At 43.6% G+C, this 26,029-nt stretch overlaps 3 protein-coding genes across 3 annotated transcripts; all 3 read right to left on the reverse strand.

Moving 5' to 3' along the window:
- Nucleotides 1-776: 776 nt before the first annotated feature.
- On the reverse strand, nt 777-3,252 carry LOC137138035 (mucin-2-like). The gene is made up of 3 exons (XM_067524940.1): nt 2,141-3,252; nt 1,296-1,984; nt 777-789 (listed from the first exon to the last, which is right to left on the reverse strand). The coding sequence occupies exons 1-3, from the start codon at nt 3,239-3,241 to the stop codon at nt 777-779; spliced, it is 1,803 nt and encodes a 600-aa protein (XP_067381041.1). The 5' UTR covers nt 3,242-3,252.
- A 2,779-nt stretch (nt 3,253-6,031) lies between these two features.
- On the reverse strand, nt 6,032-7,699 carry LOC137138333 (mucin-2-like; the record flags this gene model as incomplete). Its single annotated transcript, XM_067525432.1, has 1 exon — nt 6,032-7,699. A coding segment is annotated over one exon (1,668 nt), but the record flags the coding sequence as incomplete, so codon positions are not given.
- A 1,140-nt stretch (nt 7,700-8,839) lies between these two features.
- LOC137138037 (mucin-2-like) lies at nt 8,840-23,807 on the reverse strand (the record flags this gene model as incomplete). The annotated part of the gene is made up of 3 exons (XM_067524941.1): nt 23,729-23,807; nt 17,713-18,768; nt 8,840-13,026 (listed from the first exon to the last, which is right to left on the reverse strand). Coding segments are annotated over exons 1-3 (5,295 nt in total), but the record flags the coding sequence as incomplete, so codon positions are not given.
- Nucleotides 23,808-26,029: the final 2,222 nt, after the last annotated feature.

Below are 26,029 nucleotides of genomic sequence, written 5' to 3' on the forward strand. Positions count from 1 at the left end.
CCTGAGTTGTGGTTGTCTCAGTTGTTGTGTCTGTGGTTGTCTCAGTTGTTGTGTCTATGGGTGTCTCAGTTGTTGTGTCTGTGGTTGTCTCAGTTGTTGTTTCCTGAGATGTGGTTGTCTCAGTTGTTGTGTCTGTGGGTGTCTTAGTTGTTGTGTCTGTGGTTTTCTCAGTTGTTGTTTCCTGAGTTGTGGTTATCTCAGTTGTTGTGTCTGTGGTTGTCTCAGTTGTTGTTCCCTGAGTTGTGGTTGTCTCAGTTGTTGTGTCTATGGGTGTCTCAGTTGTTCTGTCTGTGGTGGTCTCAGTTGTTGTGTCTGTGGTTGTCTCAGTTGTTGTTCCCTGAGTTGTGGTGGTCTCAGTTGTTGGTCCCTGAGTTGTGGTTGTCTCAGTTGTTGTGTCTATGGGTGTCTCAGTTGTTGTGTCTGTGGTTGTCTGAGTTGTGGTTGTCTCAGTTGTTGTGTCTGTGGTTGTCTCAGTTGTTGTGTCTATGGGTGTCTCAGTTGTTCTGTCTGTGCTGGTCTCAGTTGTTGTGTCTGTGGTTGTATCAATTGTTGTTCCCTGAGTTTTGGTAATCTCAGTTGTTGTGTCTGTGGTTGTCTCAGTTGTTGTTCCCTGAGTTGTGGTGGTCTCAGTTGATGGTCCCTGAGTTGTGGTTGTCTCAGTTGTTGTGTCTATGGGTGTCTCAGTTGTTCTGTCTGTGGTGGTCTCAGTTGTTGTGTCTATGGGTGTCTCAGTTGTTCTGTCTGTGGTGGTCTCAGTTGTTGTGTCTATGGGTGTCTCAGTCGTTACGTCTGTGGTAGTCTCAGTTGTTGTGTCTGTAGTTGTCTGAGTTGTGGTTGTCTCAGTTGTTGTGTCTATGGGTGTCTCAGTTGTTCTGTCTGTGGTGGTCTCAGTTGTTGTGTCTGTGGTTGTCTGAGTTGTGGTTGTCTCAGTTGTTGTGTCTATGGGTGTCTCAGTTGTTCTGTCTGTGGTGGTCTCAGTTGTTGTTTCCTGAGTTGTGGTTATCTCAGTTGTTGTGTCTGTGGTTGTCTCAGTTGTTGTTCCCTGAGTTGTGGTTGTCTCAGTTGTTGTGTCTATGGGTGTCTCAGTTGTTCTGTCTGTGGTGGTCTCAGTTGTTGTGTCTGTGGTTGTCTCAGTTGTTGTTCCCTGAGTTGTGGTGGTCTCAGTTGTTGGTCCCTGAGTTGTGGTTGTCTCAGTTGTTGTGTCTATGGGTGTCTCAGTTGTTGTGTCTGTGGTTGTCTGAGTTGTGGTTGTCTCAGTTGTTGTGTCTGTGGTTGTCTCAGTTGTTGTGTCTATGGGTGTCTCAGTTGTTCTGTCTGTGCTGGTCTCAGTTGTTGTGTCTGTGGTTGTATCAATTGTTGTTCCCTGAGTTTTGGTAATCTCAGTTGTTGTGTCTGTGGTTGTCTCAGTTGTTGTTCCCTGAGTTGTGGTGGTCTCAGTTGATGGTCCCTGAGTTGTGGTTGTCTCAGTTGTTGTGTCTATGGGTGTCTCAGTTGTTCTGTCTGTGGTGGTCTCAGTTGTTGTGTCTATGGGTGTCTCAGTTGTTCTGTCTGTGGTGGTCTCAGTTGTTGTGTCTATGGGTGTCTCAGTCGTTACGTCTGTGGTAGTCTCAGTTGTTGTGTCTGTAGTTGTCTGAGTTGTGGTTGTCTCAGTTGTTGTGTCTATGGGTGTCTCAGTTGTTCTGTCTGTGGTGGTCTCAGTTGTTGTGTCTGTGGTTGTCTGAGTTGTGGTTGTCTCAGTTGTTGTGTCTATGGGTGTCTCAGTTGTTCTGTCTGTGGTGGTCTCAGTTGTTGTGTCTGTGGTTGTCTCAGTTGTTGTTTCCTGGGATGTGGTTGTCTCAGTTGTTGTGTCTGTGGGTGTCTTAGTTGTTGTGTCTGTGGTTTTCTCAGTTGTTGTTTCCTGAGTTGTGGTTGTCTCAGTTGTTGTGTCTGTGGTTGTCTCAGTTGTTGTTCCCTGAGTTGTGGTGGTCTCAGTTGATGGTCCCTGAGTTGTGGTTGTCTCAGTTGTTCTGTCTGTGGTGGTCTCAGTTGTTGTGTCTGTGGTTGTCTCAGTGGTTGTGTCTGTGGTTGTCTCAGTTGTTGTTTCCTGAGATGTGGTTGTCTCAGTTGCTGTGTCAGTGGGTGTCTTAGTTGTTGTGTCTGTGGTTTTCTCAGTTGTTGTTTCCTGAGTTGTGGTTGTCTCAGTTGTTGTGTCTGTGGTTGTCTCAGTTGTTGTTCCCTGAGTTGTGGTTGTCTCAGTTGTTGTGTCTATGGGTGTCTCAGTTGTTCTGTCTGTGGTGGTCTCAGTTGTTGTGTCTGTGGTTGTCTGAGTTGTGGTTGTCTCAGTTGTTGTGTCTATGGGTGTCTCAGTTGTTCTGTCTGTGGTGGTCTCAGTTGTTGTGTCTGTGGTTGTCTCAGTTGTTGTTCCCTGAGTTGTGGTGGTCTCAGTTGTTGGTCCCTGAGTTGTAGTTGTCTCAGTTGTTGTGTCTATGGGTGTCTCAGTTGTTCTGTCTGTGGTGGTCTCAGTTGTTGTGTCTGTGGTTGTCTGAGTTGTGGTTGTCTCAGTTGTTGTGTCTGTGGTTGTCTCAGTTGTTGTGTCTATGGGTGTCTCAGTTGTTGTGTCTGTGGTTGTCTCAGTTGTTGTTTCCTGAGTTGTGGTTGTCTCAGTTGTTGTGTCTGTGGTGGTCTCAGTTGTTGTTTCCTGAGTTGTGGTGGTCTCAGTTGTTGGTCCCTGAGTTGTGGTTGTCTCAGTTGTTGTGTCTGTGGTTGTCTCAGTTGTTGTGTCTATGGGTGTCTCAGTTGTTGTGTCTGTGGTTGTCTCAGTTGTTGTTTCCTGAGATGTGGTTGTCTCAGTTGTTGTGTCTGTGGGTGTCTTAGTTGTTGTGTCTGTGGTTGTCTCAGTTGTTGTTCCCTGAGTTGTGGTGGTCTCAGTTGTTCCCTGAGTTGTGGTTGTCTCAGTTGTTGTGTCTATGGGTGTCTCAGTTGTTCTGTCTGTGGTGGTCTCAGTTGTTGTGTCTGTGGTTGTATCAATTGTTGTTCCCTGAGTTTTGGTAATCTCAGTTGTTGTGTCTGTGGTTGTCTCAGTTGTTGTTCCCTGAGTTGTGGTGGTCTCAGTTGATGGTCCCTGAGTTGTGGTTGTCTCAGTTGTTGTGTCTATGGGTGTCTCAGTTGTTCTGTCTGTGGTGGTCTCAGTTGTTGTGTCTATGGGTGTCTCAGTTGTTCTGTCTGTGGTGGTCTCAGTTGTTGTGTCTGTGGTTGTATCCATTGTTGTTCCCTGAGTTTTGGTAATCTCAGTTGTTGTGTCCGTGGTTGTCTCAGTTGTTGTTCCCTGAGTTGTGGTGGTCTCAGTTGATGGTCCCTGAGTTGTGGATGTCTCAGTTGTTGTGTCTATGGGTGTCTCAGTTGTTCTGTCTGTGGTGGTCTCAGTTGTTGTGTCTGTGGTTGTCTCAGTGGTTGTGTCTGTGGTTGTCTCAGTTGTTGTGTCTATGGGTGTCTCAGTCGTTCCGTCTGTGGTAGTCTCAGTTGTTGTGTCTGTGGTTGTCTGAGTTGTGGTTGTCTCAGTTGTTGTGTCTATGGGTGTCTCAGTTGTTCTGTCTGTGGTGGTCTCAGTTGTTGTGTCTGTGGTTGTCTGAGTTGTGGTTGTCTCAGTTGTTCTGTCTGTGGTTGACTCAGTTGTTGTGTCTGTGGTTGTCTGAGTTGTTGTGTCTATGGGTGTCTCAGTTGTTGTGTCTGTGGTTGTCTCAGTTGTTGTTTCCTGAGATGTGGTTGTCTCAGTTGTTGTGTCTGTGGGTGTCTTAGTTGTAGTGTCTGTGGTTGTCTCAGTTGTTGTTTCCTGAGTTGTGGTTGACTCAGTTGTTGTGTCTGTGGTAGTCTCAGTTGTTGTTCCCTGATTTGTGGTGGTCTCAGTTGTTGTGTCTGTGGTTGTCTGAGTTGTTGTGTCTATGGGTGTCTCAGTTGTTGTTTCCTGAGATGTGGTTGTCTCAGTTGTTGTGTCTGTGGTTGTCTCAGTTGTTGTGTCTGTGGTTGTCTCAGTTGTTGTTTCCTGAGATGTGGTTGTCTCAGTTGTTGTGTCTGTGGGTGTCTTAGTTGTTGTGTCTGTGGATGTCTCAGTTGTTGTTCCCTGAGTTGTGGTGGTCTCAGTTTTTCCCTGAGTTGTGGTTGTCTCAGTTGTTGTGTCTATGGGTGTCTCAGTTGTTCTGTCTGTGGTGGTCTCAGTTGTTGTGTCTGTGGTTGTCTGAGTTGTGGTTGTCTCAGTTGTTGTGTCTATGGGTGTCTCAGTTGTTCTGTCTGTGGTGGTCTCAGTTGTTGTGTCTGTGGTTGTATCAATTGTTGTTCCCTGAGTTTTGGTAATCTCAGTTGTTGTGTCTGTGGTTGTCTCAGTTGTTGTTCCCTGAGTTGTGGTTGTCTCAGTTGTTGTGTCTATGGGTGTCTCAGTTGTTCTGTCTGTGGTGGTCTCAGTTGTTGTGTCTGTAGTTGTCTGAGTTGTGGTTGTCTCAGTTGTTGTGTCTATGGGTGTCTCAGTTGTTCTGTCTGTGGTGGTCTCAGTTGTTGTGTCTGTGGTTGTATCAATTGTTGTTCCCTGAGTTTTGGTAATCTCAGTTGTTGTGTCTGTGGTTGTCTCAGTTGTTGTTCCCTGAGTTGTGGTGGTCTCAGTTGATGGTCCCTGAGTTGTGGTTGTCTCAGTTGTTGTGTCTATGGGTGTCTCAGTTGTTGTGTCTGTGGTTGTCTCAGTTGTTGTTTCCTGAGTTGTGGTTGTCTCAGTTGTTGTGTCTGTGGTGGTCTCAGTTGTTGTTTCCTGAGTTGTGGTGGTCTCAGTTGTTGGTCCCTGAGTTGTGGTTGTCTCAGTTGTTGTGTCTGTGGTTGTCTCAGTTGTTGTGTCTATGGGTGTCTCAGTTGTTGTGTCTGTGGTTGTCTCAGTTGTTGTTTCCTGAGATGTGGTTGTCTCAGTTGTTGTGTCTGTGGGTGTCTTAGTTGTTGTGTCTGTGGTTGTCTCAGTTGTTGTTCCCTGAGTTGTGGTGGTCTCAGTTGTTCCCTGAGTTGTGGTTGTCTCAGTTGTTGTGTCTATGGGTGTCTCAGTTGTTCTGTCTGTGGTGGTCTCAGTTGTTGTGTCTGTGGTTGTATCAATTGTTGTTCCCTGAGTTTTGGTAATCTCAGTTGTTGTGTCTGTGGTTGTCTCAGTTGTTGTTCCCTGAGTTGTGGTGGTCTCAGTTGATGGTCCCTGAGTTGTGGTTGTCTCAGTTGTTGTGTCTATGGGTGTCTCAGTTGTTCTGTCTGTGGTGGTCTCAGTTGTTGTGTCTATGGGTGTCTCAGTTGTTCTGTCTGTGGTGGTCTCAGTTGTTGTGTCTGTGGTTGTATCAATTGTTGTTCCCTGAGTTTTGGTAATCTCAGTTGTTGTGTCCGTGGTTGTCTCAGTTGTTGTTCCCTGAGTTGTGGTGGTCTCAGTTGATGGTCCCTGAGTTGTGGTTGTCTCAGTTGTTGTGTCTATGGGTGTCTCAGTTGTTCTGTCTGTGGTGGTCTCAGTTGTTGTGTCTGTGGTTGTATCAATTGTTGTTCCCTGAGTTTTGGTAATCTCAGTTGTTGTGTCCGTGGTTGTCTCAGTTGTTGTTCCCTGAGTTGTGGTGGTCTCAGTTGATGGTCCCTGAGTTGTGGTTGTCTCAGTTGTTGTTCCCTGAGTTGTGGTTGACTCAGTTGTTGTGTCTGTGGTAGTCTCAGTTGTTGTTCCCTGAGTTGTGGTGGTCTCAGTTGTTGTGTCTGTGGTTGTCTGAGTTGTTGTGTCTATGGGTGTCTCAGTTGTTGTGTCTGTGGTTGTCTCAGTTGTTGTTTCCTGAGATGTGGTTGTCTCAGTTGTTGTGTCTGTGGGTGTCTTAGTTGTTGTGTCTGTGGATGTCTCAGTTGTTGTTCCCTGAGTTGTGGTGGTCTCAGTTTTTCCCTGAGTTGTGGTTGTCTCAGTTGTTGTGTCTATGGGTGTCTCAGTTGTTCTGTCTGTGGTGGTCTCAGTTGTTGTGTCTGTGGTTGTCTGAGTTGTGGTTGTCTCAGTTGTTGTGTCTATGGGTGTCTCAGTTGTTCTATCTGTGGTGGTCTCAGTTGTTGTGTCTGTGGTTGTATCAATTGTTGTTCCCTGAGTTTTGGTGGTCTCAGTTGTTGTGTCTGTGGTTGTCTCAGTTGTTGTTTCCTGAGTTGTTGTGGTCTTAGTTGTTGTATCTGTGGGTGTCTCAGTTGCTGTGTCAGTGGGTGTCTTAGTTGTTGTGTCTGTGGTTTTCTCAGTTGTTGTTTCCTGAGTTGTGGTTGTCTCAGTTGTTGTGTCTGTGGTTGTCTCAGTTGTTGTTCCCTGAGTTGTGGTTGTCTCAGTTGTTGTGTCTATGGGTGTCTCAGTTGTTCTGTCTGTGGTGGTCTCAGTTGTTGTGTCTGTGGTTGTCTGAGTTGTGGTTGTCTCAGTTGTTGTGTCTATGGGTGTCTCAGTTGTTCTGTCTGTGGTGGTCTCAGTTGTTGTGTCTGTGGTTGTATCAATTGTTGTTCCCTGAGTTTTGGTGGTCTCAGTTGTTGTGTCTGTGGTTGTCTCAGTTGTTGTTTCCTGAGTTGTTGTGGTCTTAGTTGTTGTATCTGTGGGTGTCTCAGTTGCTGTGTCAGTGGGTGTCTTAGTTGTTGTGTCTGTGGTTTTCTCAGTTGTTGTTTCCTGAGTTGTGGTTGTCTCAGTTGTTGTGTCTGTGGTTGTCTCAGTTGTTGTTCCCTGAGTTGTGGTTGTCTCAGTTGTTGTGTCTATGGGTGTCTCAGTTGTTCTGTCTGTGGTGGTCTCAGTTGTTGTGTCTGTGGTTGTCTGAGTTGTGGTTGTCTCAGTTGTTGTGTCTATGGGTGTCTCAGTTGTTCTGTCTGTGGTGGTCTCAGTTGTTGTGTCTGTGGTTGTCTCAGTTGTTGTTCCCTGAGTTGTGGTGGTCTCAGTTGTTGGTCCCTGAGTTGTGGTTGTCTCAGTTGTTGTGTCTATGGGTGTCTCAGTTGTTCTGTCTGTGGTGGTCTCAGTTGTTGTGTCTGTGGTTGTCTGAGTTGTGGTTGTCTCAGTTGTTGTGTCTGTGGTTGTCTCAGTTGTTGTGTCTATGGGTGTCTCAGTTGTTGTGTCTGTGGTTGTCTCAGTTGTTGTTTCCTGAGTTGTGGTTGTCTCAGTTGTTGTGTCTGTGGGTGTCTTAGTTGTTGTGTCTGTGGTTGTCTCAGTTGTTGTTCCCTGAGTTGTGGTGGTCTCAATTGTTGTTCCCTGAGTTGTGGTTGTCTCAGTTGTTGTGTCTATGGGTGTCTCAGTTGTTCTGTCTGTGGTGGTCTCAGTTGTTGTGTCTGTGGTTGTCTGAGTTGTGGTTGTCTCAGTTGTTGTGTCTATGGGTGTCTCAGTTGTTCTGTCTGTGGTGGTCTCAGTTGTTGTGTCTGTGGTTGTCTCAGTTGTTGTTCCCTGAGTTGTGGTGGTCTCAGTTGTTGGTCCCTGAGTTGTGGTTGTCTCAGTTGTTGTGTCTATGGGTGTCTCAGTTGTTCTGTCTGTGGTGGTCTCAGTTGTTGTGTCTGTGGTTGTCTGAGTTGTGGTTGTCTCAGTTGTTGTGTCTGTGGTTGTCTCAGTTGTTGTGTCTATGGGTGTCTCAGTTGTTGTGTCTGTGGTTGTCTCAGTTGTTGTTTCCTGAGTTGTGGTTGTCTCAGTTGTTGTGTCTGTGGTGGTCTCAGTTGTTGTTTCCTGAGTTGTGGTGGTCTCAGTTGTTGGTCCCTGAGTTGTGGTTGTCTCAGTTGTTGTGTCTGTGGTTGTCTCAGTTGTTGTGTCTGTGGTTGTCTCAGTTGTTGTTTCCTGAGATGTGGTTGTCTCAGTTGTTGTGTCTGTGGGTGTCTTAGTTGTTGTGTCTGTGGTTGTCTCAGTTGTTGTTCCCTGAGTTGTGGTGGTCTCAGTTGTTCCCTGAGTTGTGGTTGTCTCAGTTGTTGTGTCTATGGGTGTCTCAGTTGTTCTGTCTGTGGTGGTCTCAGTTGTTGTGTCTGTGGTTGTATCAATTGTTGTTCCCTGAGTTTTGGTAATCTCAGTTGTTGTGTCTGTGGTTGTCTCAGTTGTTGTTCCCTGAGTTGTGGTGGTCTCAGTTGATGGTCCCTGAGTTGTGGATGTCTCAGTTGTTGTGTCTATGGGTGTCTCAGTTGTTCTGTCTGTGGTGGTCTCAGTTGTTGTGTCTATGGGTGTCTCAGTTGTTCTGTCTGTGGTGGTCTCAGTTGTTGTGTCTGTGGTTGTATCAATTGTTGTTCCCTGAGTTTTGGTAATCTCAGTTGTTGTGTCCGTGGTTGTCTCAGTTGTTGTTCCCTGAGTTGTGGTGGTCTCAGTTGATGGTCCCTGAGTTGTGGTTGTCTCAGTTGTTGTGTCTACGGGTGTCTCAGTTGTTCTGTCTGTGGTGGTCTCAGTTGTTGTGTCTGTGGTTGTATCAATTGTTGTTCCCTGAGTTTTGGTAATCTCAGTTGTTGTGTCCGTGGTTGTCTCAGTTGTTGTTCCCTGAGTTGTGGTGGTCTCAGTTGATGGTCCCTGAGTTGTGGTTGTCTCAGTTGTTGTGTCTATGGGTGTCTCAGTTGTTCTGTCTGTGGTGGTCTCAGTTGTTGTGTCTGTGGTTGTCTCAGTTGTTGTGTCTGTGGTTGTCTCAGTTGTTGTGTCTATGGGTGTCTCAGTCGTTCCGTCTGTGGTAGTCTCAGTTGTTGTGTCTGTGGTTGTCTGAGTTGTGGTTGTCTCAGTTGTTGTGTCTATGGGTGTCTCAGTTGTTCTGTCTGTGGTTGTCTCAGTTGTTGTTTCCTGAGTTGTGGTTGTCTCAGTTGTTGTGTCTGTGGGTGTCTTAGTTGTTGTGTCTGTGGTTGTCTCAGTTGTTGTTCCCTGAGTTGTGGTGGTCTCAGTTGTTGTTCCCTGAGTTGTGGTGGTCTCAGTTGAGACTTGCTTGGGTGATTCAGTTGTTGTTTCAGTTGCGGTTGTTGTGGGTGATTTAGTTGTTGTGGTTATTTCTGAGGTTGTTGTGGAGGCTTCTGTTGTAGTTTCAGTTGTGCTTGTTGTGGGTGCTTCTGTTGTAGTTTCAGTTGTTGTTGTTGTGGGTGATTCAGTTGTTGTTTCAGTTGTTGTTGTTGTGGGTGATTCAGTTGTTGTAGTTTCAGTTGTTGTTGTTGTGGGTGATTCAGTTGTTGTTGTTTCAGTTGCGGTTGTTGTGGGTGATTCAGTTGTTGTTTCAGTTGTGGTTGCAGTGGGTGATTCAGTTGTTGTGGTTATTTCTGTGGTTGTCGTGGAGGCTTCTGTTGTAGTTTCAGATGTGGTTGTTGTAGGTGATTCAGATGTTGTTGTTGTTGTAGTTTCAGTTGTAGTTGTTGTGGGTGATTCAGTTGTTGTTGTTTCAACTGTGGTTGTTGTCGGGGCTTCTGTTGTAGTTTCAGTTGTGGTTGTGGGTGATTCAGTAGTTGTTGTTGTGGGTGATTCACTTGTTGTTGTTACAGTTGTGGTTGTTGTGGGTGATTCAGTTGTTGTTGTTTCAGTTGTGGTTGTTGTGGGGGCTTCTGTTGTAGTTTCAGTTGTTGTTGTTGTGGGTGATTCAGTTGTTGTAGTTTCAGTTGTGGTTGTGGGTGATTCAGTAGTTGTTGTTGTGGGTGATTCAATGGTTGTGGTTGTTTCTGTGGTTGTTGTGGGGGCTTCTGTTGTAGTTTCAGTTGTTGTTGTGGGTGATTCAGTTGTTGTTGTTTCAGTTGTGGTTGTTGAGGAGGCTTCTGTTGTAGTTTCAGTTTTTGTTGTTGTGGGTGATTCAGTTGTTGTAGTTTCAATTGTGGTTGTTGTAGGTGATTCAGATGTTGTTGTTGTAGTTTCAGTTGTAGTTGTTGTCGGTGATTCAGTAGTTTTTGTTGTGGGTGATTCACTTGTTGTTGTTACAGTTGTGGTTGTTGTGGGTGATTCAATTGTTGTGGTTGTTTCTGTGGTTGTTGTGGGCGCTTCTGTTGTAGTTTCAGTTGTGGTTGTTGTCGGTGATTCAGTTGTTGTTGTTTCAACTGTGGTTGTTGTCGGGGCTTCTGTTGTTCTTTCAGTTGTGGTTGTTGTGGGTGATTCAGTTGTTGTGGTTGTTTCTGTGGTTGTTGTGGAGGCTTCTGTTGTAGTTTCAGTTGTGGTTGTAGGTGATTCAGATGTTGTTGTTGTTGTAGTTTCAGTTGTAGTTGTTTTTGGTGATTCAGTTGTTGTTGTTGATTCAGTTGTTGTTGTGGGGGCTTCTGTTTTTGTTTCAGTTGTTGTTGTTGTGGGTGATTCAGTTGTTGTTTCAGTTGTTGTTGTTGTTTCTGTGGTTGTTGTTGGGGCTTCTGTTGTAGTTTCAGTTGTGGTTGTTGTAGGTGATTCAAATGTTGTTGTTGTTGTAGTTTCAGTTGTTGTTGTTTCAACTGTGGTTGTTGTCGGGGCTTCTGTTGTAGTTTCAGTTGTGGTTGTGGGTGATTCAGTAGTTGTTGTTGTGGGTGATTCAATTGTTGTGGTTGTTTCTGTGGTTGTTGTGGGGGCTTCAGTTGTAGTTTCAGTTGTGGTTGTGGGTGATTCAGTTGTTGTTGTTGTTGTAGTTTCAGTTGTAGTTGTTTTTGGTGATTCAGTTGTTGTGGGGGCTTCAGTTGTTGTTTCAGTTGTGGTTGTTGCGGATGGTTCAGTAGTTGTTGTTTTGGGTGACTCACTTGTTGTTGTTTCAGTTGTTGTTGTTGTGGGTGATTCAGTTGTTGTTGTTGTTGTAGTTTCAGTTGTTGTTGTTTCAACTGTGGTTGTTGTTGGGGCTTCTGTTGTAGTTTCAGTTGTGGTTGTTGTAGGTGATTCAGATGTTGTTGTTGTTGTAGTTTCAGTTGTTGTTTCAACTGTGGTTGTTGTCGGGGCTTCTGTTGTAGTTTCAGTTGTGGTTGTTGTGGGGGCTTCTGTTGTAGTTTCAGTTGTTGTTGTGGGTGATTCAGTTGTTGTTGTTTCAGTTGTGGTTGTGGGGGCTTCTGTTGTAGTTTCAGTTGTGGTTGTTGTCGGTGATTCAGTTGTTTTTGTTGTGGGGGCTTCTGTTGTTCTTTCAGTTGTGGTTGTTGTTGGTGATTCACTTGTTGTTGTTACAGTTGTTGTTGTGGGTGATTCAGTTGTTGTTGTTGTTGGTGATTCACTTGTTGTTGTTTCAACTGTGGTTGTTGTGGGGGCTTCTGTTGTAGTTTCAGTTGTTGTTGTGGGTGATTCAGTTGTTGTTGTTGTGGGTGATTCACTTGTTGTTGTGGGGGCTTCTGTTGTAGTTTCAGTTGTTGTTGTGGGTGATTCACTTGTTGTTGTGGGGGCTTCTGTTGTTGTTTCAGTCGTTGTGGTTGTTTCAACTGTGGTTGTTGTCGGGGCTTCTGTTGTTGTGGTTGTTGTGGGTGTCTCAGTTGTTGTGGTTGTCGTGGGTGTTTCAGTTGTAGTTGTTGTGGGTGATTCAGTTGTTGTTGTTTCACTTGTGGGTGATTCAGTTGTTGTAGTTTCAGTTGTGGTTGTTGTGGGTGATTCAGTTGTCGTGGTTGTTTCTGTGGTTGTTGTGGAGGCTTCTGTTGTAGTTTCAGTTGTGGTTTTAGGTGATTCTGATGTTGTTGTTGTTGTAGTTTCAGTTGTAGTTGTTTTTGGTGATTCAGTTGTTGTTGTTGATTCAGTTGTTGTTGTGGGGGCTTCTGTTGTTGTTTCAGTTGTTGTTGTGGGTGATTCAGTTGTTGTTTCAGTTGTGGTGGTTGCGGATGGTTCAGTAGTTGTTGTTTTGGGTGACTCACTTGTTGTTGTTTCAGTTGTGGTTGTTGTAGGTGATTCAGATGTTGTTGTTGTTGTAGTTTCAGTTGTAGTTGTTGTCGGTGATTCAGTTGTTGTTTCAACTGTGGTTGTTGTCGGGGCTTCTGTTGTAGTTTCAGTTGTTGTTGTGGGTGATTCAGTAGTTGTTGTTGTGGGTGATTCACTTGTTGTTGTTACAGTTGTGGTTGTTGTCGGTGATTCAGTTGTTGTTGTTTCAAATGTGGTTGTTGTCAGGGCTTCTGTTGTAGTTTCAGTTGTGGTTGTGGGTGATTCAGTTGTTTTTGTTGTGGGGGCTTCAGTTGTAGTTTCAGTTGTGGTTGTTGTGGGTGATTCAGTTGTTGTTGTTTCAGTTGTGGTTGTTGTGGGTGATTCAGTTGTTGTTGTTTCAGTTGTGGTTGTTGTCGGTGATTCAGTTGTTGTTGTTTCAACTGTGGTTGTTGTCAGGGCTTCTGTTGTAGTTTCAGTTGTGGTTGTGGGTGATTCAGTTGTTTTTGTTGTGGGGGCTTCAGTTGTAGTTTCAGTTGTGGTTGTTGTGGGGGCTTCTGTTGTAGTTTCAGTTGTTGTTGTTGTGGGGGCTTCTGTTGTAGTTTCAGTTGTGGTTGTTGACGGTGACTCAGTTGTTGTTGTATCAACTGTGGTTGTTGTCGGGGCTTCTGTTGTTGTTGTCGGGGCTTCTGTTGTTGTTTCAGTTGTTGTTGTTGTCGGGGCTTCAGTCGTTGTGGTTGTTTCAACTGTGGTTGTTGTCGGGGCTTCTGTTGTTGTGGTTGTTGTGGGAGTTTCGGTTGTGGTTGTTGTGGGTGTTTCAGTTGTAGTTGTTGTGGGTGTTTCAGTTGTTGTTGTTGTGGGTGATTCAGTTGTTGTTGTTTCAGTTATGAGTGATTCAGTTGTTGTAGTTTCAGTTGTGGTTGTTGTGGGTGATTCACTTGTTGTTGTTACAGTTGTTGTTGTGGGTGATTCAGTTGTTGTTGTTGTTGGTGATTCACTTGTTGTTGTGGGGGCTTCTGTTGTTGTTTCAGTTGTGGTTGTTGTGGGGGCTTCTGTTGTAGTTTCAGTTGTTATTGTGGGTGATTCAGTTGTTGTTGTTGTGGGTGATTCACTTGTTGTTGTGGGGGCTTCTGTTGTAGTTTCAGTTTTGGTTGTTGTCGGTGATTCAGTTGTTGTTTCAGTTGTGGTTGTTGTGGGTGATTCAGTTGTTGTTGTTTCAACTGTGGTTGTTGTCAGGGCTTCTGTTGTAGTTTCAGTTGTGGTTGTGGATGATTCAGTTGTTTTTGTTGTGGGGGCTTCAGATGTAGTTTCAGTTGTTGTTGTTGTGGGTGATTCAGTTGTTGTTGTTTCAGTTGTGGTTGTTGTGGGTGATTCAGTTGTTGTTGTTTCAGTTGTGGTTGTTGTGGGGGCTTCTGTTGTAGTTTCAGTTGTGGTTGTTGTCGGTGATTCAGTTGTTGTTGTTTCAACTGTGGTTGTTGTCGGGGCTTCTGTTGTAGTTTCAGTTGTGGTTGTGGGTGATTCAGTTGTTTTTGTTGTGGGGGCTTCAGATGTAGTTTCAGTTGTGGTTGTTGTGGGGACTTCTGTTGTAGTTTCAGTTGTTGTTGTTGTGGGGACTTCTGTTGTAGTTTCAGTTGTTGTTGTTGTGGGTGATTCAGTTGTTGTTGTTTCAGTTGTGGTTGTTGTGGGTAATTCAGTTGTTGTTGTTTCAGTTGTGGTTGTTGTGGGGGCTTCTGTTGTAGTTTCAGTTGTTGTTGTGGGTGATTCAGTTGTTGTTGTGGCGGCTTCTGTTGTTGTTTCAGTTGTGGTTTTTTCAACTGTGGTTGTTGTGGGTGTTTCCGTTGTTGTGGTTGTTGTTGGTGTCTCAGTTGTGGTTGTTGTGGGAGTTTCAGTTGTGGTTGTTGTGGGTGTTTCGGTTGTGGTTGTTGTTGGTGTTTCAGTTGTGGTTGTTGTGGGTGTTTCAGTTGTGGTTGTTGTTGGTGTTTCAGTTGTTGTTGGGGGTGATTCACTTGTTTTTGTGGGGGCTTCTGTTGTTGTTTCAGTTGTTGTAGTTGTCGGGGCTTCAGTCGTTGTGGTTGTTTCAACTGTGGTTGTTGTCGGGGCTTCTGTTGTTGTGGTTGTTGTGGGTGTCTCAGTTGTGGTTGTTGTGGGAGTTTCGGTTGTGGTTGTTGTGGGTGTTTCAGTTGTAGTTGTTGTGGGTGTTTCAGTTGTTGTTGTGGGTGATTCAGTTGTTGTAGTTTCAGTTGTGGTTGTTGTGGGTGATTCACTTGTTGTTGTTACAGTTGTTGTTGTGGGTGATTCAGTTGTTGTTGTGTTTGGTGATTCACTTGTTGTTGTGGGGGCTTCTGTTGTTGTTTCAGTTGTGGTTGTTGTGGGGGCTTCTGTTGTAGTTTCAGTTGTTGTTGTGGGTGATTCAGTTGTTGTTGTTGTGGGTGATTCACTTGTTGTTGTGGGGGCTTCTGTTGTAGTTTCAGTTGTGCTTGTTGTCGGTGATTCAGTTGTTGTTTCAGTTGTGGTTGTTGTGGGTGATTCAGTTGTTGTTGTTTCAACTGTGGTTGTTGTCAGGGCTTCTGTTGTAGTTTCAGTTGTGGTTGTGGATGATTCAGTTGTTTTTGTTGTGGGGGCTTCAGATGTAGTTTCAGTTGTGGTTGTTGTGGGGACTTCTGTTGTAGTTTCAGTTGTTGTTGTGGGTGATTCAGTTGTTGTTGTTTCAGTTGTGGTTGTTGTGGGGGCTTCTGTTGTAGTTTCAGTTGTGGTTGTTGTCGGTGATTCAGTTGTTGTTGTTTCAACTGTGGTTGTTGTCGGGGCTTCTGTTGTAGTTTCAGTTGTTGTTGGGGGTGATTTACTTGTTGTTGTGGGGGCTTCTGTTGTTGTTTCAGTTGTTGTTGTTGTCGGGGCTTCAGTCGTTGTGGTTGTTTCAACTGTGGTTGTTGTCGGGGCTTCTGTTGTTGTGGTTGTTGTGGGTATCTCAGTTGTGGTAGTTGTGGGAGTTTCGGTTGTGGTTGTTGTGGGTGTTTCAGTTGTAGTTGTTGTGGGTGTTTCAGTTGTTGTTGTTGTGGGTGATTCACTTGTTGTTGTTACAGTTGTTGTTGTGGGTGATTCAGTTGTTGTTGTTGTTGGTGATTCACTTGTTGTTGTTTCAACTGTGGTTGTTGTGGGGGCTTCTGTTGTAGTTTCAGTTGTTGTTGTGGGTGATTCAGTTGTTGTTGTTGTGGGTGATTCACTTGTTGTTGTGGGGGCTTCTGTTGTAGTTTCAGTTGTTGTTGTTGTGGATGATTCAGTTGTTGTTTCAGTTGTGGTTGTTGTGGGTGTTTCAGTTGTAGTTGTTGTGGGTGTCTCAGTTGTGGTTGTTGTGGTTGTTTCAGTTGTGGTTGTTGTGGGTGTTTCAGTTGTAGTTGTTGTTGGTGTTTCAGTTGTTGTGGTTGTGGGTGTTTCTGTTGTAGTTGTTGTTGGTGTTTCAGTTGTGGTTGTTGTGGGTGTTTCAGTTGTAGTTGTTGTTGGTGTTTCCGTTGTTGTGGTTGTTGTGGGTGTTTCAGTTGTAGTTGTTGTGGGTGTCTCAGTTGTGGTTGTTGTGGTTGTTTCAGTTGTGGTTGTTGTGGGTGTTTCAGTTGTAGTTGTTGTTGGTGTTTCAGTTGTTGTGGTTGTGGGTGTTTCTGTTGTAGTTGTTGTTGGTGTTTCAGTTGTGGTTGTTGTGGGTGTTTCAGTTGTAGTTGTTGTTGGTGTTTCAGTTGTTGTGGTTGTGGGTGTTTCTGTTGTAGTTGTTGTGGGTGTTTCAGTTGTGGTTGTTGTTGGTGTTTCAGTTGTTGTGGTTGTGGGTGTTTCAGTTGTGGTTGTTGTGGGTGTTTCAGTTGTGGTTGTTGTTGTTATTTCAGTTGTGGTTGTTGTTGGTGTCTCAGTTGTGGTTGTTGTTTCAGTTGTTGTGGTTGTTGTGGGTGTTTCAGTTGTGGTTGTTGTGGGTGTTTCAGTTGTAGTTGTTGTGGGTGTTTCTGTTGTAGTTGTTGTTGGTGTTTCAGTTGTGGTTGTTGTGGGTGTTTCAGTGTTGGTTGTTGTGGGTGTTTCAGTTGTAGTTGTTGTGGGTGTTTCAGTTTTTGTGGTTGTGGGTGTTTCTGTTGTAGTTGTTGTTGGTGTTTCAGTTGTGGTGGTTGTGGGTGTTTCAGTTGTTGTGGTTGTGGGTGTTTCAGTTGTAGTTGTTGTTGGTGTTTCAGTTGTGGTTGTTGTGGGTGTTTCAGTTGTGGTTGTTGTTGGTGTCTCAGTTGTGGTTGTTGTGGTTGTCTCAGTTGTTGTGGTTGTTGTGGGTGTTTCGGTTGTGGTTGTTGTGGGTGTCTCAGTTGTGGTTGTTGTGGTTGTCTCAGTTGTTGTGGTTGTTGTGGGTGTTTCGGTTGTAGTTGTTGTGGTTGTCGTGGGTGTTTCAGTTGTAGTTGTTGTGGGTTTCTCAGTTGTGGTTGTTGTGGTTGTTTCAGTTGTGGTTGTTGTGGGTGTTTCAGTTGTGGTTGTTGTTGGTGTTTCAGTTGTTGTGGTTGTTGTGGGTGTTTCCGTTGTTGTCGTTGTTGTTGGTGTTTCAGTTTTGGTTGTTGTGGGTGTTTCGGTTGTGGTTGTTGTGGGTGTTTCGGTTGTGGTTGTTGTGGGTGTCTCAGTTGTTGTGGTTGTTGTGGGTGTTTCTGTTGTAGTTGTTGTTGGTGTTTCAGTTGTGGTTGTTGTGGGTGTTTCAGTTGTGGTTGTTGTGGGTGTTTCAGTTGTAGTTGTTGTGGGTGTGTCTGTTGTAGTTGTTGTTGGTGTTTCAGTTGTGGTTTTTGTGGGTGTTTCAGTTGTGGTTGTTGTGGGTGTTTCAGTTGTAGTTGTTGTGGGTGTCTCAGTTGTGGTTGTTGTGGTTGTTTCAGTTGTGGTTGTTGTGGGTGTTTCAGTTGTTGTGGTTGTTGTGGGTGTTTCCGTTGTTGTCGTTGTTGTTGGTGTCTCAGTTTTGGTTGTTGTTGGTGTTTCAGTTGTTGTGGTTGTTGTGGGTGTTTCCGTTGTTGTCGTTGTTGTTAGTGTCTCAGTTTTGGTTGTTGTGGGTGTTTCGGTTGTGGTTGTTGTGGGTGTTTCGGTTGTGGTTGTTGTGGGTGTCTCAGTTGTTGTGGTTGTTGTGGGTGTTTCAGTTGTAGTTGTTGTTGGTGTTTCAGTTGTGGTTGTTGTGGGTGTTTCAGTTGTGGTTGTTGTGGGTGTTTCAGTTGTAGTTGTTGTGGGTGTTTCTGTTGTGGTTGTTGTTGGTGTTTCAGTTGTGGTTGTTGTGGGTGTTTCAGTTGTAGTTGTTGTGGGTGTTTCAGTTGTTGTGGTTGTGGGTGTTTCTGTTGTAGTTGTTGTTGGTGTTTCAGTTGTGGTGGTTGTGGGTGTTTCAGTTGTTGTGGTTGTGGGTGTTTCTGTTGTAGTTGTTGTTGGTGTTTCAGTTGTGGTTGTTGTGGGTGTTTCAGTTGTGGTGGTTGTGGGTGTTTCAGTTGTTGTGGTTGTGGGTGTTTCAGTTGTGGTTGTTGTGGGTGTTTCAGTTGTGGTTGTTGTTGTTATTTCAGTTGTGGTTGTTGTTGGTGTCTCAGTTGTGGTTGTTGTGGTTGTCTCAGTTGTTGTGGTTGTTATGGGTGTTTCCGTTGTTGTGGTTGTTGTGGGTGTTTCAGTTGTAGTTGTTGTGGGTGTCTCAGTTGTGGTTGTTGTGGTTGTTTCAGTTGTGGTTGTTGTGGGTGTTTCAGTTGTGGTTGTTGTGGGTGTTTCAGTTGTAGTTGTTGTTGGTGTTTCAGTTGTTGTGGTTGTGGGTGTTTCTGTTGTGGTTGTTGTTGGTGTTTCAGTTGTGGTTGTTGTGGTAGTTTCAGTTGTGGTTGTTGTGGGTGTTTCAGTTGTAGTTGTTGTGGGTGTTTCAGTTGTGGTTGTTGTGGGTGTTTCAGTTGTGGTTGTTGTGGGTGTTTCAGTTGTGGTTGTTGTGGGTGTTTCAGTTGTTGTAGTTGTTGTTGGGGCAGCAGTTGTCGCCTTGGTAGTAGTTGTTGTTGGGGCAGCAGTTGTCGCCTTGGTAGTAGTTGTTGTTGGGGCAGCAGTTGTTGGGGCAGCAGTTGTTGTTGGGGCAGCAGTTGTCGCCTTGGTAGTAGTTGTTGTTGGGGCAGCAGTTGTTGGGGCAGCAGTTGTTGTTGGGGCAGCAGTTGTCGCCTTGGTAGTAGTTGTTGTTGGGGCAGCAGTTGTTTTTGGGGCAGCAGTTGTCGCCTTGGTAGTAGTTGTTGTTGGGGCAGCAGTTGTCGCCTTGGTAGTAGTTGTTGTTGGGGCAGCAGTTGTCGCCTTGGTAGTAGTTGTTGTTGGGGCAGCAGTTGTTTTTGGGGCAGCAGTTGTCGCCTTGGTAGTAGTTGTTGTTGGGGCAGCAGTTGTTGCCTTGGTAGTAGTTGTTGTTGGGGCAGCAGTTGTTTTTGGGGCAGCAGTTGTCGCCTTGGTAGTAGTTGTTGTTGGGGCAGCAGTTGTCGCCTTGGTAGTAGTTGTTGTTGGGGCAGCAGTTGTCGCCTTGGTAGTAGTTGTTGTTGGGGTAGCAGTTGTCGCCTTGGTAGTAGTTGTTGTTGGGGCAGCAGTTGTTTTTGGGGCAGCAGTTGTCGCCTTGGTAGTAGTTGTTGTTGGGGCAGCAGTTGTTTTGGGGGCAGCAGTTGTCGCCTTGGTAGTAGTTGTTGTTGGGGCAGCAGTTGTTTTGGGGGCAGCAGTTGTCGCCTTGGTAGTAGTTGTTCTTGGGGCAGCAGTTGTCGTCTTGACAGCAGTTGTTTTCGGGGCAGCAGTCGTCTTTGGAGCAGCTGTCGTCTTTCGGGAAGTAGTCTTCTTAGTGGGAGTAGTCGTCTTTGGGACATTGGTTGTCCACTTGACAGTAGTGGATTTAAGGACAGCAATCGTCTTTGGGGCTGCGGTTGTTCTCTTGACAGCAGTTGTTTTCGGGACAGCAGTTGTCGTCTTGACAGCAGTTGTTTTCGGGGCAGCAGTCGTCTTTGGAGCAGCATTGATTGTTTTTACAGCTTTCGCTGTGGTTGTAGCATTTGTTACTGGTGCAGCAGTTGCTGTTGTGGGGAAAAAAAACGTCAGTGAACATGTGAACATCACAAGTTGTATTCAATATTACCTGTCAGAGAAGTTTCATCATTTGAAAATTCGTCTTGCTTTTGAAAAGGATTTTAAAGGGGAAAAACTCACAGAACATGGTGTAAAAATAGACATTTGTGTTCATGCTACGTTCAGAGCTCTGACATGTTTGTAATTAACAGGAAGCAATAACAATTTTTAAATGTATTTTATGATTTGTTTTGCAAGAACTAATTTTATTTTACTCCTTTGTGAATCTCATCATCAAGTCTTTTCTTCCTTTTTCAACAAGATCCTTACACGTTTCAGCCTCATCACTGTCCCCCGAACCCGTAAGACAGCAGTGACCTTTGACATCTCATCACTCACCGTAAACAAACAGAAGCTAACAGATGCTAGCGGGACACCGAGAAACACTTCAGCTTTTGTGCAGCGGGGTTCATATGTAACAAAATTTTAATGATGTCATTTATTTTTAATGTGCTGTAGGTAAAACCCACTCAATTAGCCTGACAGCATTAGCCCCTGTACTTCAGCTCACATTAGTATAGCCATGTTAAATAATCCTGTGAAACACTGTCTGAGGACTGTGTAATATTCATCTCATTTCCACAATAACATTGACATGTCTATGAAAATGGCTTGGGATGGTACTGTGTGGTCCAGTGTAAATACTAGTGATGAAGAGATGAAGCGGAGTGGAATCACTGAAGCATCCAACCATCTGAACAAAAACATGGTGTTAATGATTCATGTGCCGGTGCTGCCACCTGGTGGTCGAAAAGAGCTAAGATTGGGTCTTAAGGCCCAGCTGTGTTGTTCGTCTTGATGCAGCCAGACGTCCAGCAACAGTTGCTGATGATCATCTTTGTCTTTCTACACACACACAGTGTTGCCTGTGGACCGGTATCTTTGGTGCTGGGTTAATGGGAGCATCAGCTTCCCCGGTTTTTCTGTCCAGGAGCTGGGCTCAGGCTGCTATGTAACAATGGGCTCATTTACATGCTCTTTGAATAAGATACAGTTTAGTTCTGTTAAAATCTTCCCCAGTGCTGTGTTTTTTTCTTCTCAGTGTGAGTATGTGTGGCTGCAGGGCACCTGAAAAGAATGAAATCTGATATAGCAACCGTTTAATAAACATTCATTCACGTCAGATGTGTCACAAGGTCTCCATATCAACAAGCATGTCATAATGCTTTTCAGTGAAAACTACACCCTCAGTATTGTGAGATAAGGTGAAGCAGCAGGTGTCTCCACCGTTTATTGCCCAGCTGTAAAGGTGGAGCTCATTTGTACTACTTTAAAGGTACTTTAATCCATAAAAGTCAATCAGCTACTTTTTTCATTTATAGTAAGACTCTGCATCTGACAGTAATTAAAGCTAAATCTAGCAGATACAATATACAATAATACAATATTTTCATCCTAATTGTAGTTGAATGAAATGGACACACTACAGTTACTTCAAAAACTATGGGTAAGTGTGGTACCTTAGCGCAGTAAGTCACGCTAACGACAAATCAATGGGAGCCCTGAGCTTGTTTCTCCGCAAGGACACGGTCCCATCTGGGAGAGATGGGAGACAATGACACCCGAAGTGTGTTGCTTATGTCCAGCCTGCTCCGTTGTTTGGTTTTGGTTGCTGTCTCTGCAGAAAACCCCGCTTCACACAGACAGGACGTGGGAAATGGCGACTGGGTTTTCAGTGCTGTGGTGCTGATCTCGGGGTTTTCTGCCATGACTTTAATCCAGAACACCGGCAGAGTTGCTGTCTCAAGGCCGCCGTCATTTGCGATGTCCAGCAGCTGATCTTCTTCTTCACAGACTTGCTGGATTCACCGGGTTTGTTGACAAATGGGTCGCGGATCCAGTCTTTGCCAGTTCGTGGGTCTTGTGTGGTTGGGAAGTAGCGCTCGAAGTCTTTGAAAAGCAAAGACAGGTGATCGTGCACCAGCTGGGAGAATGAAGGCTCAGGCTCAGTGTCACCCAAAATCCCCGCTAATGTTTGAAACATGTCCAATATGTCTCTGTTCACGCGCCGTCCCCACAAATCCAGTTTGGCTTTAAACGCAGCTACTTTATCTGCCAACTTGAAGACAATGTCTCAATGTCTTCAATGCCGAGTCACAGAGGCACCTGTGCTAGAAGTTCACGGCAAATGTCTTCAGTGGAGGCCTGTTCTTCTGGTTCTAACTCATTTTCCTCGGCAGTGGGTTCAATGTTGGCGCGCGAGACGTAACCGAGAGAAGCCGCTAATTTCTCAAAACAAAAAGCTTTTCAAAATAAAATATCGTTCAGACTCAGATAATATGTAAACCCACAACAACTGATCTACGGACCGGGTTGGGGACCACTGCCTTAGCGGATGTACTCAGGTTCACCACTGCAAAAAGGCAAACACTTTATGTGTATAATTTGAAGAGGAGCTCCATTAAAATGATGAGCTGAATTGAATCAAAACAGCCCTGAAACTAATGGGTTGTATCCTTACAAATGTAGCTGGATTGTTTTTGAATTGTTCCTTGCAAAAGCTGGGCTGCAGGCTGCTAAACTACTGTTTTTTGGCACAGTATGCCAAAAACATCCGATCAGTTCTAAACCCAAAAGGCTGCTTTCACACAGGAAGACAATAGATAATAAAGTGGCGTAAGAGTAGAACTAGAATAACATTTTTATTAGCACTGAGGTTCACTTAAACTCTCTGCTGAGAGCTCTGGTTGACATGCCAGGCATTCTGGGATACCTGGCTCAAGGAAGCATCCTCGATAAAATGGACGGATAAACTCCTGGTTATTTGATCTGTTACTTAATGTTTAGCTGCTTAGATGCAAAAATATTTCACAAGTCTGAAAGAACACATGAGAAGAATGTGGACTGAGAAACAGCTAGTTGTCGCCAACTCAAAAAGATGTTATTGATTCAATGTGACAAAGCTTAGTAACTGTACGAAATCTCAATTCAAATATAAATTCAGCACAGCTTTGCAATTTAAAACATCACAGAACATCATAAAATCCTGAAAGGAATGAACTATTAGTACAGCTTTGGTTTCTCTTGATCTGCAAACTTATCATAAGTTATTTTGTGTTTTAGTTAAACCATGTCCATTATAACATCGCACAAATCAGGGTACAGAACCATGTAACCAGTTTCAGGAAGCTAAAGAACCAACCGCTGAACAAAACAGGTCTTTAACCGGCCATGGTTCTTTGAAGTTCTTCTCGGTGTGTTATACCAAGAGGCTGCTGGACATGTGTGTGTGTGTGTTGGGGGGAAGGTCAAAATATTTCAGCTTTGCCAATGCAAAAGTGTCGTTATAGCGAGGTGAAAATTTGTCGTAAGTGTTGGTAGAAACTGTTAGAGCTTCCATATTTCAGCTGACATGGCCTCATACAACAGAGAACATTGACAATGTTGGTTGATGGAATTACTTTTTGTACACGTTATAATCTAGATTTTCCATATGCAAGGTTAATACACATGAAGGGGAGGCAGCGTCATGTTCCCTGACTGTGCCTCAGTTTGCCTCACTGTGCTAATAGGCTTTAATAATTTCACTGGTTTCACTGTTTTAACTGTCAGCACTGTTGATCCTGACTGTATGAAGAAGTCAAAGCAGCACTTCACCACCTCTCTCAGCACAGAAAACGCTCCACAAACGGCCTCAGGGAAAACACTTTAAAAACACTTCATACTTTGAACAATGAGATCTAAGTACACATTGGATGGGGCTGTGGTTTGCCGTACTGAAACTTTTTAAAATCCTTGGTAGAGACACGCGATCAGGTGGAGAATTTTCGATAACCGTGTCTCTTTTCAGTCACTTAGTTCACCGCTCTCACAGGCTAACGTTTAAACACATCCTCACATTTGGTCCAGTCAGTAATACTGTGGCAGTGGCACACGTAGGGCACGAGCGAGAAGGGGGGGGTAGGGGGGGGGAGCATTGCAGGGGCAAATTCCTTTAGAGATTCTATGTTCTGTACTTTATTTATGCCTCTGTCACCATTAAGGAAGCCAGGCCAACCTCAGAGCATAATACAGAACCCTTTATTATTTCTAAAGGAAAAACAAAGACCGTCTTAAGCCGCTGCTGGTTGGTTCTTTAAATGAACAATTTAAGGAGCATTATGGGCTTTGTGACACCCAGACACAGGCCGGGAGGTGGCAATGGTACAAAGCAATGGTTAGTACTTTCACATGGTGATCCACAGAAACTAGCCACAATTAGCCATTTTAAAATCAAGGACCATTAAATTGTATTTAGTCTTTCAAGAGTTAGTCGGGAGAACGTCATGTTGGTTGAACAGGTCACAGAACACACAAGACCAGGGTTCGAGTCCAGTTATTAACACAACTGCTATTTCTGCTGTTGTAATGCAACCACACGGGGAGACAAGCCAGAGTCTTCTTGTGTCAGGAAAACGCAGGCCAAATTAAACATGCGAATCATGACTTTCATATTGAATTTTACAGATGTAATGAGAGAAGAGATGGTTTTTGGGAAGAGAAGAGGACGCAGAAGATCGGGTTAGATGGAGGCGGATGATTCGCTTTGGCGACCGCCGAAAGGAAAAGAAGCAGCTGTTGTAAGCAGCCACTTGATGCAAGTCATGTAGCATGTGATGTGATATTAGGCCAAACCACAACGTTTTAAATTGTTCTAATCGTTTTTATTTAGTGTCTACATTTAAATTTAAACCCCTTCGGCTGCACACTTGTAATTAAAATATTGAAACATATAATAATGTAAAATAAAACTAGGTTGAATATGGTGTAATAAGTATTATCCTATAATGTGCTTTTCTTTAATAAAGTAAATAATCTGTTACTATTAGGTAAGAATATTCTCTTTCAAATGTAAATGGTTTAAAAAAGATCCTCATGTGTCTTTTTAAGTGGGTGTAGAAGCAGCGTATTTAGAATAAGTAGAATTACCTGAGAAGAAGAGCGTCAATAAGACAGTCAGAGCGATGATCAGCTTCATCATGATGAACAGGTGAGAACTATAGATTAGTTTCCCTGAATGGTGATGCTGAACTAAATCTGATCGGTGTTTCTGCACTATATATACTCAACAGGTGCACAGAAAATGCAGCTCAGGTATGAAGCCTCCAGCAGCAGGCGTGTTACTAATTTTTCAAGCTTAGAATTGAAACTGACACTTCAGCTTTGGCAGAGCAACAGCATCATGCCAACACACACTTACACACCCATTCTGAATATAGCAAACGTAATGTTCTCGGGTCAGTGCACGCAAACAAAATGCACACAGAACAAATACATTATTATTATTTCCCTTCTCCAGACGGAAAAAAAGAAGAAAAAAAACGGATGAATGCAACCATTCACACAATAAAAACACTTTTTTTTAATGTGTGTTTAATTGTTTTTGAACCTGTAGCTACTGTAGAAAGATTGATGAAGTGAGCTGATGTCCTTATAAAGAAATACATTTGGGGTGGATGGATGATTATGGCTTAAACAATAATCTTCCTTTAAACATGTTATTTCAGGGATTGTGGTTGCTTCATGCCACTCATCCATTTCTCCATACCACTAATATTCAGGCCATTGTCTGACACTGACTTGTCTTGACAGGTGAATAAAGGCATGTTTTTCATGGAAAGATAAATAGTTACACCTTTTGATAATGTGATAATGTTTGATAAACTTTAACATCATAAATCTTCATTCAGCATCATTTATGGAGCAAGTTACACGTTGAATTCACCATCTGTGTGTTTTAATACACAGAGTTCCTTAGTATTAAGGGCTTTATTGAAAATGATAATTGAGTTGTTGTGCAGTCTTTCAAATCACCACACCAGCCGAACTGCATTTCATTCTAGCTTTATATGTAATAGTTGAAATTGCTAGGAAATATGAGTCATATTATGAAAGAGTTACTGTGCACTAACAACAATGGAATTGAGGAACTAATATTCAAATTTTCTGTCATTATCTTTCACGTCTTTATTGAACACACCCTTCAAACATACAAACAATGAGAAAATTTAATGGCATCCGTGTTTTGATAACCGGTGGAACCACTTTTGACAGCAAAAACCTCAAGCAAGCAACTGTGTGCGGGGCTCTCTGAAGGATATTCTATGAAGAATTGTACCAGTGCAAACAGACCATTTACCTTCTTTGTCACCACCATCCACCTTAGATTTATGGAGTAAATATATGGTAATAAAGTAAAACAACAACAGTAATAGTAATAAAATCAGTAATGACAGAATTTGGTGCTTAGGTCATCAGGTGGCAAATGGAAAAAAATTGTGTGCGTGCAGATAATTATATTGATGAGTGTTACGATCATTGAATAGTAGCATTAGCAGTTTATTGGAAGAATAAAAGGGAAAAGAGCTGTACAGAAAGTTCTGATGCAGTAATAAGTGAAACAGCAGTGGCAGTGATATTGCATTTTTAGAGATTTGTGTCTGGTCTAAGATGGAATAATTTGAGAGCAGCTTTGAGAGCTGAGTTCGTGTCTCCGGCCGACCATGTGGAGTTCGGATGTTCTCCACGTGCTCGTGTGGGATTCCTCAGGGCTGTATGGTTTCCTCCCACAATCCTGAAACACATGTTACACGTGTAGATGTTTCTTTTTGAAGAATATTGATTACAGTCACTGATATGTAGCCACTCTGTTAGGTTTAAAATCTGGAAGAACCAGAGTAATAAGCAGTGAATTCCTGTATTTCGGGAGAGGCAGTAAACAGCTGTGATGTTACCAAGCAGGGTTTTTCTGTCACCAAGGTGCATTGTGAACAAGTGTTTGAATTAGTTAATCATATTTTCCATATTTAATCCTGTGGTGATGTGAGTCCTGTCTGTAAATGTATGTTGGTGCTCATGGAAAAAGTAATACCACAGATATCCTACTTCTGTCCAGAAGCTGAGGTTCTCCAATGATGCGTTTGCAGACCAGTGGCTTCCTTAAGGACAGGGATTTAACTAACTCTATGGCTTCTTCTTTAGAGGTTAGTCTAGGCTTCTTTTCTATAAGCACTTTTCATTTAGAATGTGGAGAAACAGGAAACACCCTTTACACACCATTCAGTGATTAACGTCAGAAATAAAATTAAAACCATCCTGCTCAGCAGGGTTATTATTACATAAAAAAATACCTGTGGTTTGGAAAGATAGTAAAACATTGTATTCATTATTTACAGGAACAGAATGAATATAAATACAGTTGAGAAAATACAAAAAGGAATTTTTTTTTTA

This window comes from Channa argus, chromosome 12 (genome assembly GCF_033026475.1).
Source record: "Channa argus isolate prfri chromosome 12, Channa argus male v1.0, whole genome shotgun sequence".
NCBI classification, from domain to species: Eukaryota; Metazoa; Chordata; class Actinopteri; order Anabantiformes; family Channidae; genus Channa; species Channa argus.

Excerpts from the sequence above, each read along its gene's own strand:
- LOC137138035 (XM_067524940.1), bottom strand. The coding sequence starts at position 3,241 with ATGGATACAACCACAGACACAACAACTGAGACCACCACAGACAGAACA. Across the intron at positions 1,985-2,140 it reads AAACAACAACTGAGAAAACC|CAGGGACCATCAACTGAGAC; the intron begins ACAGACACAACA and ends ACAACCACAACT.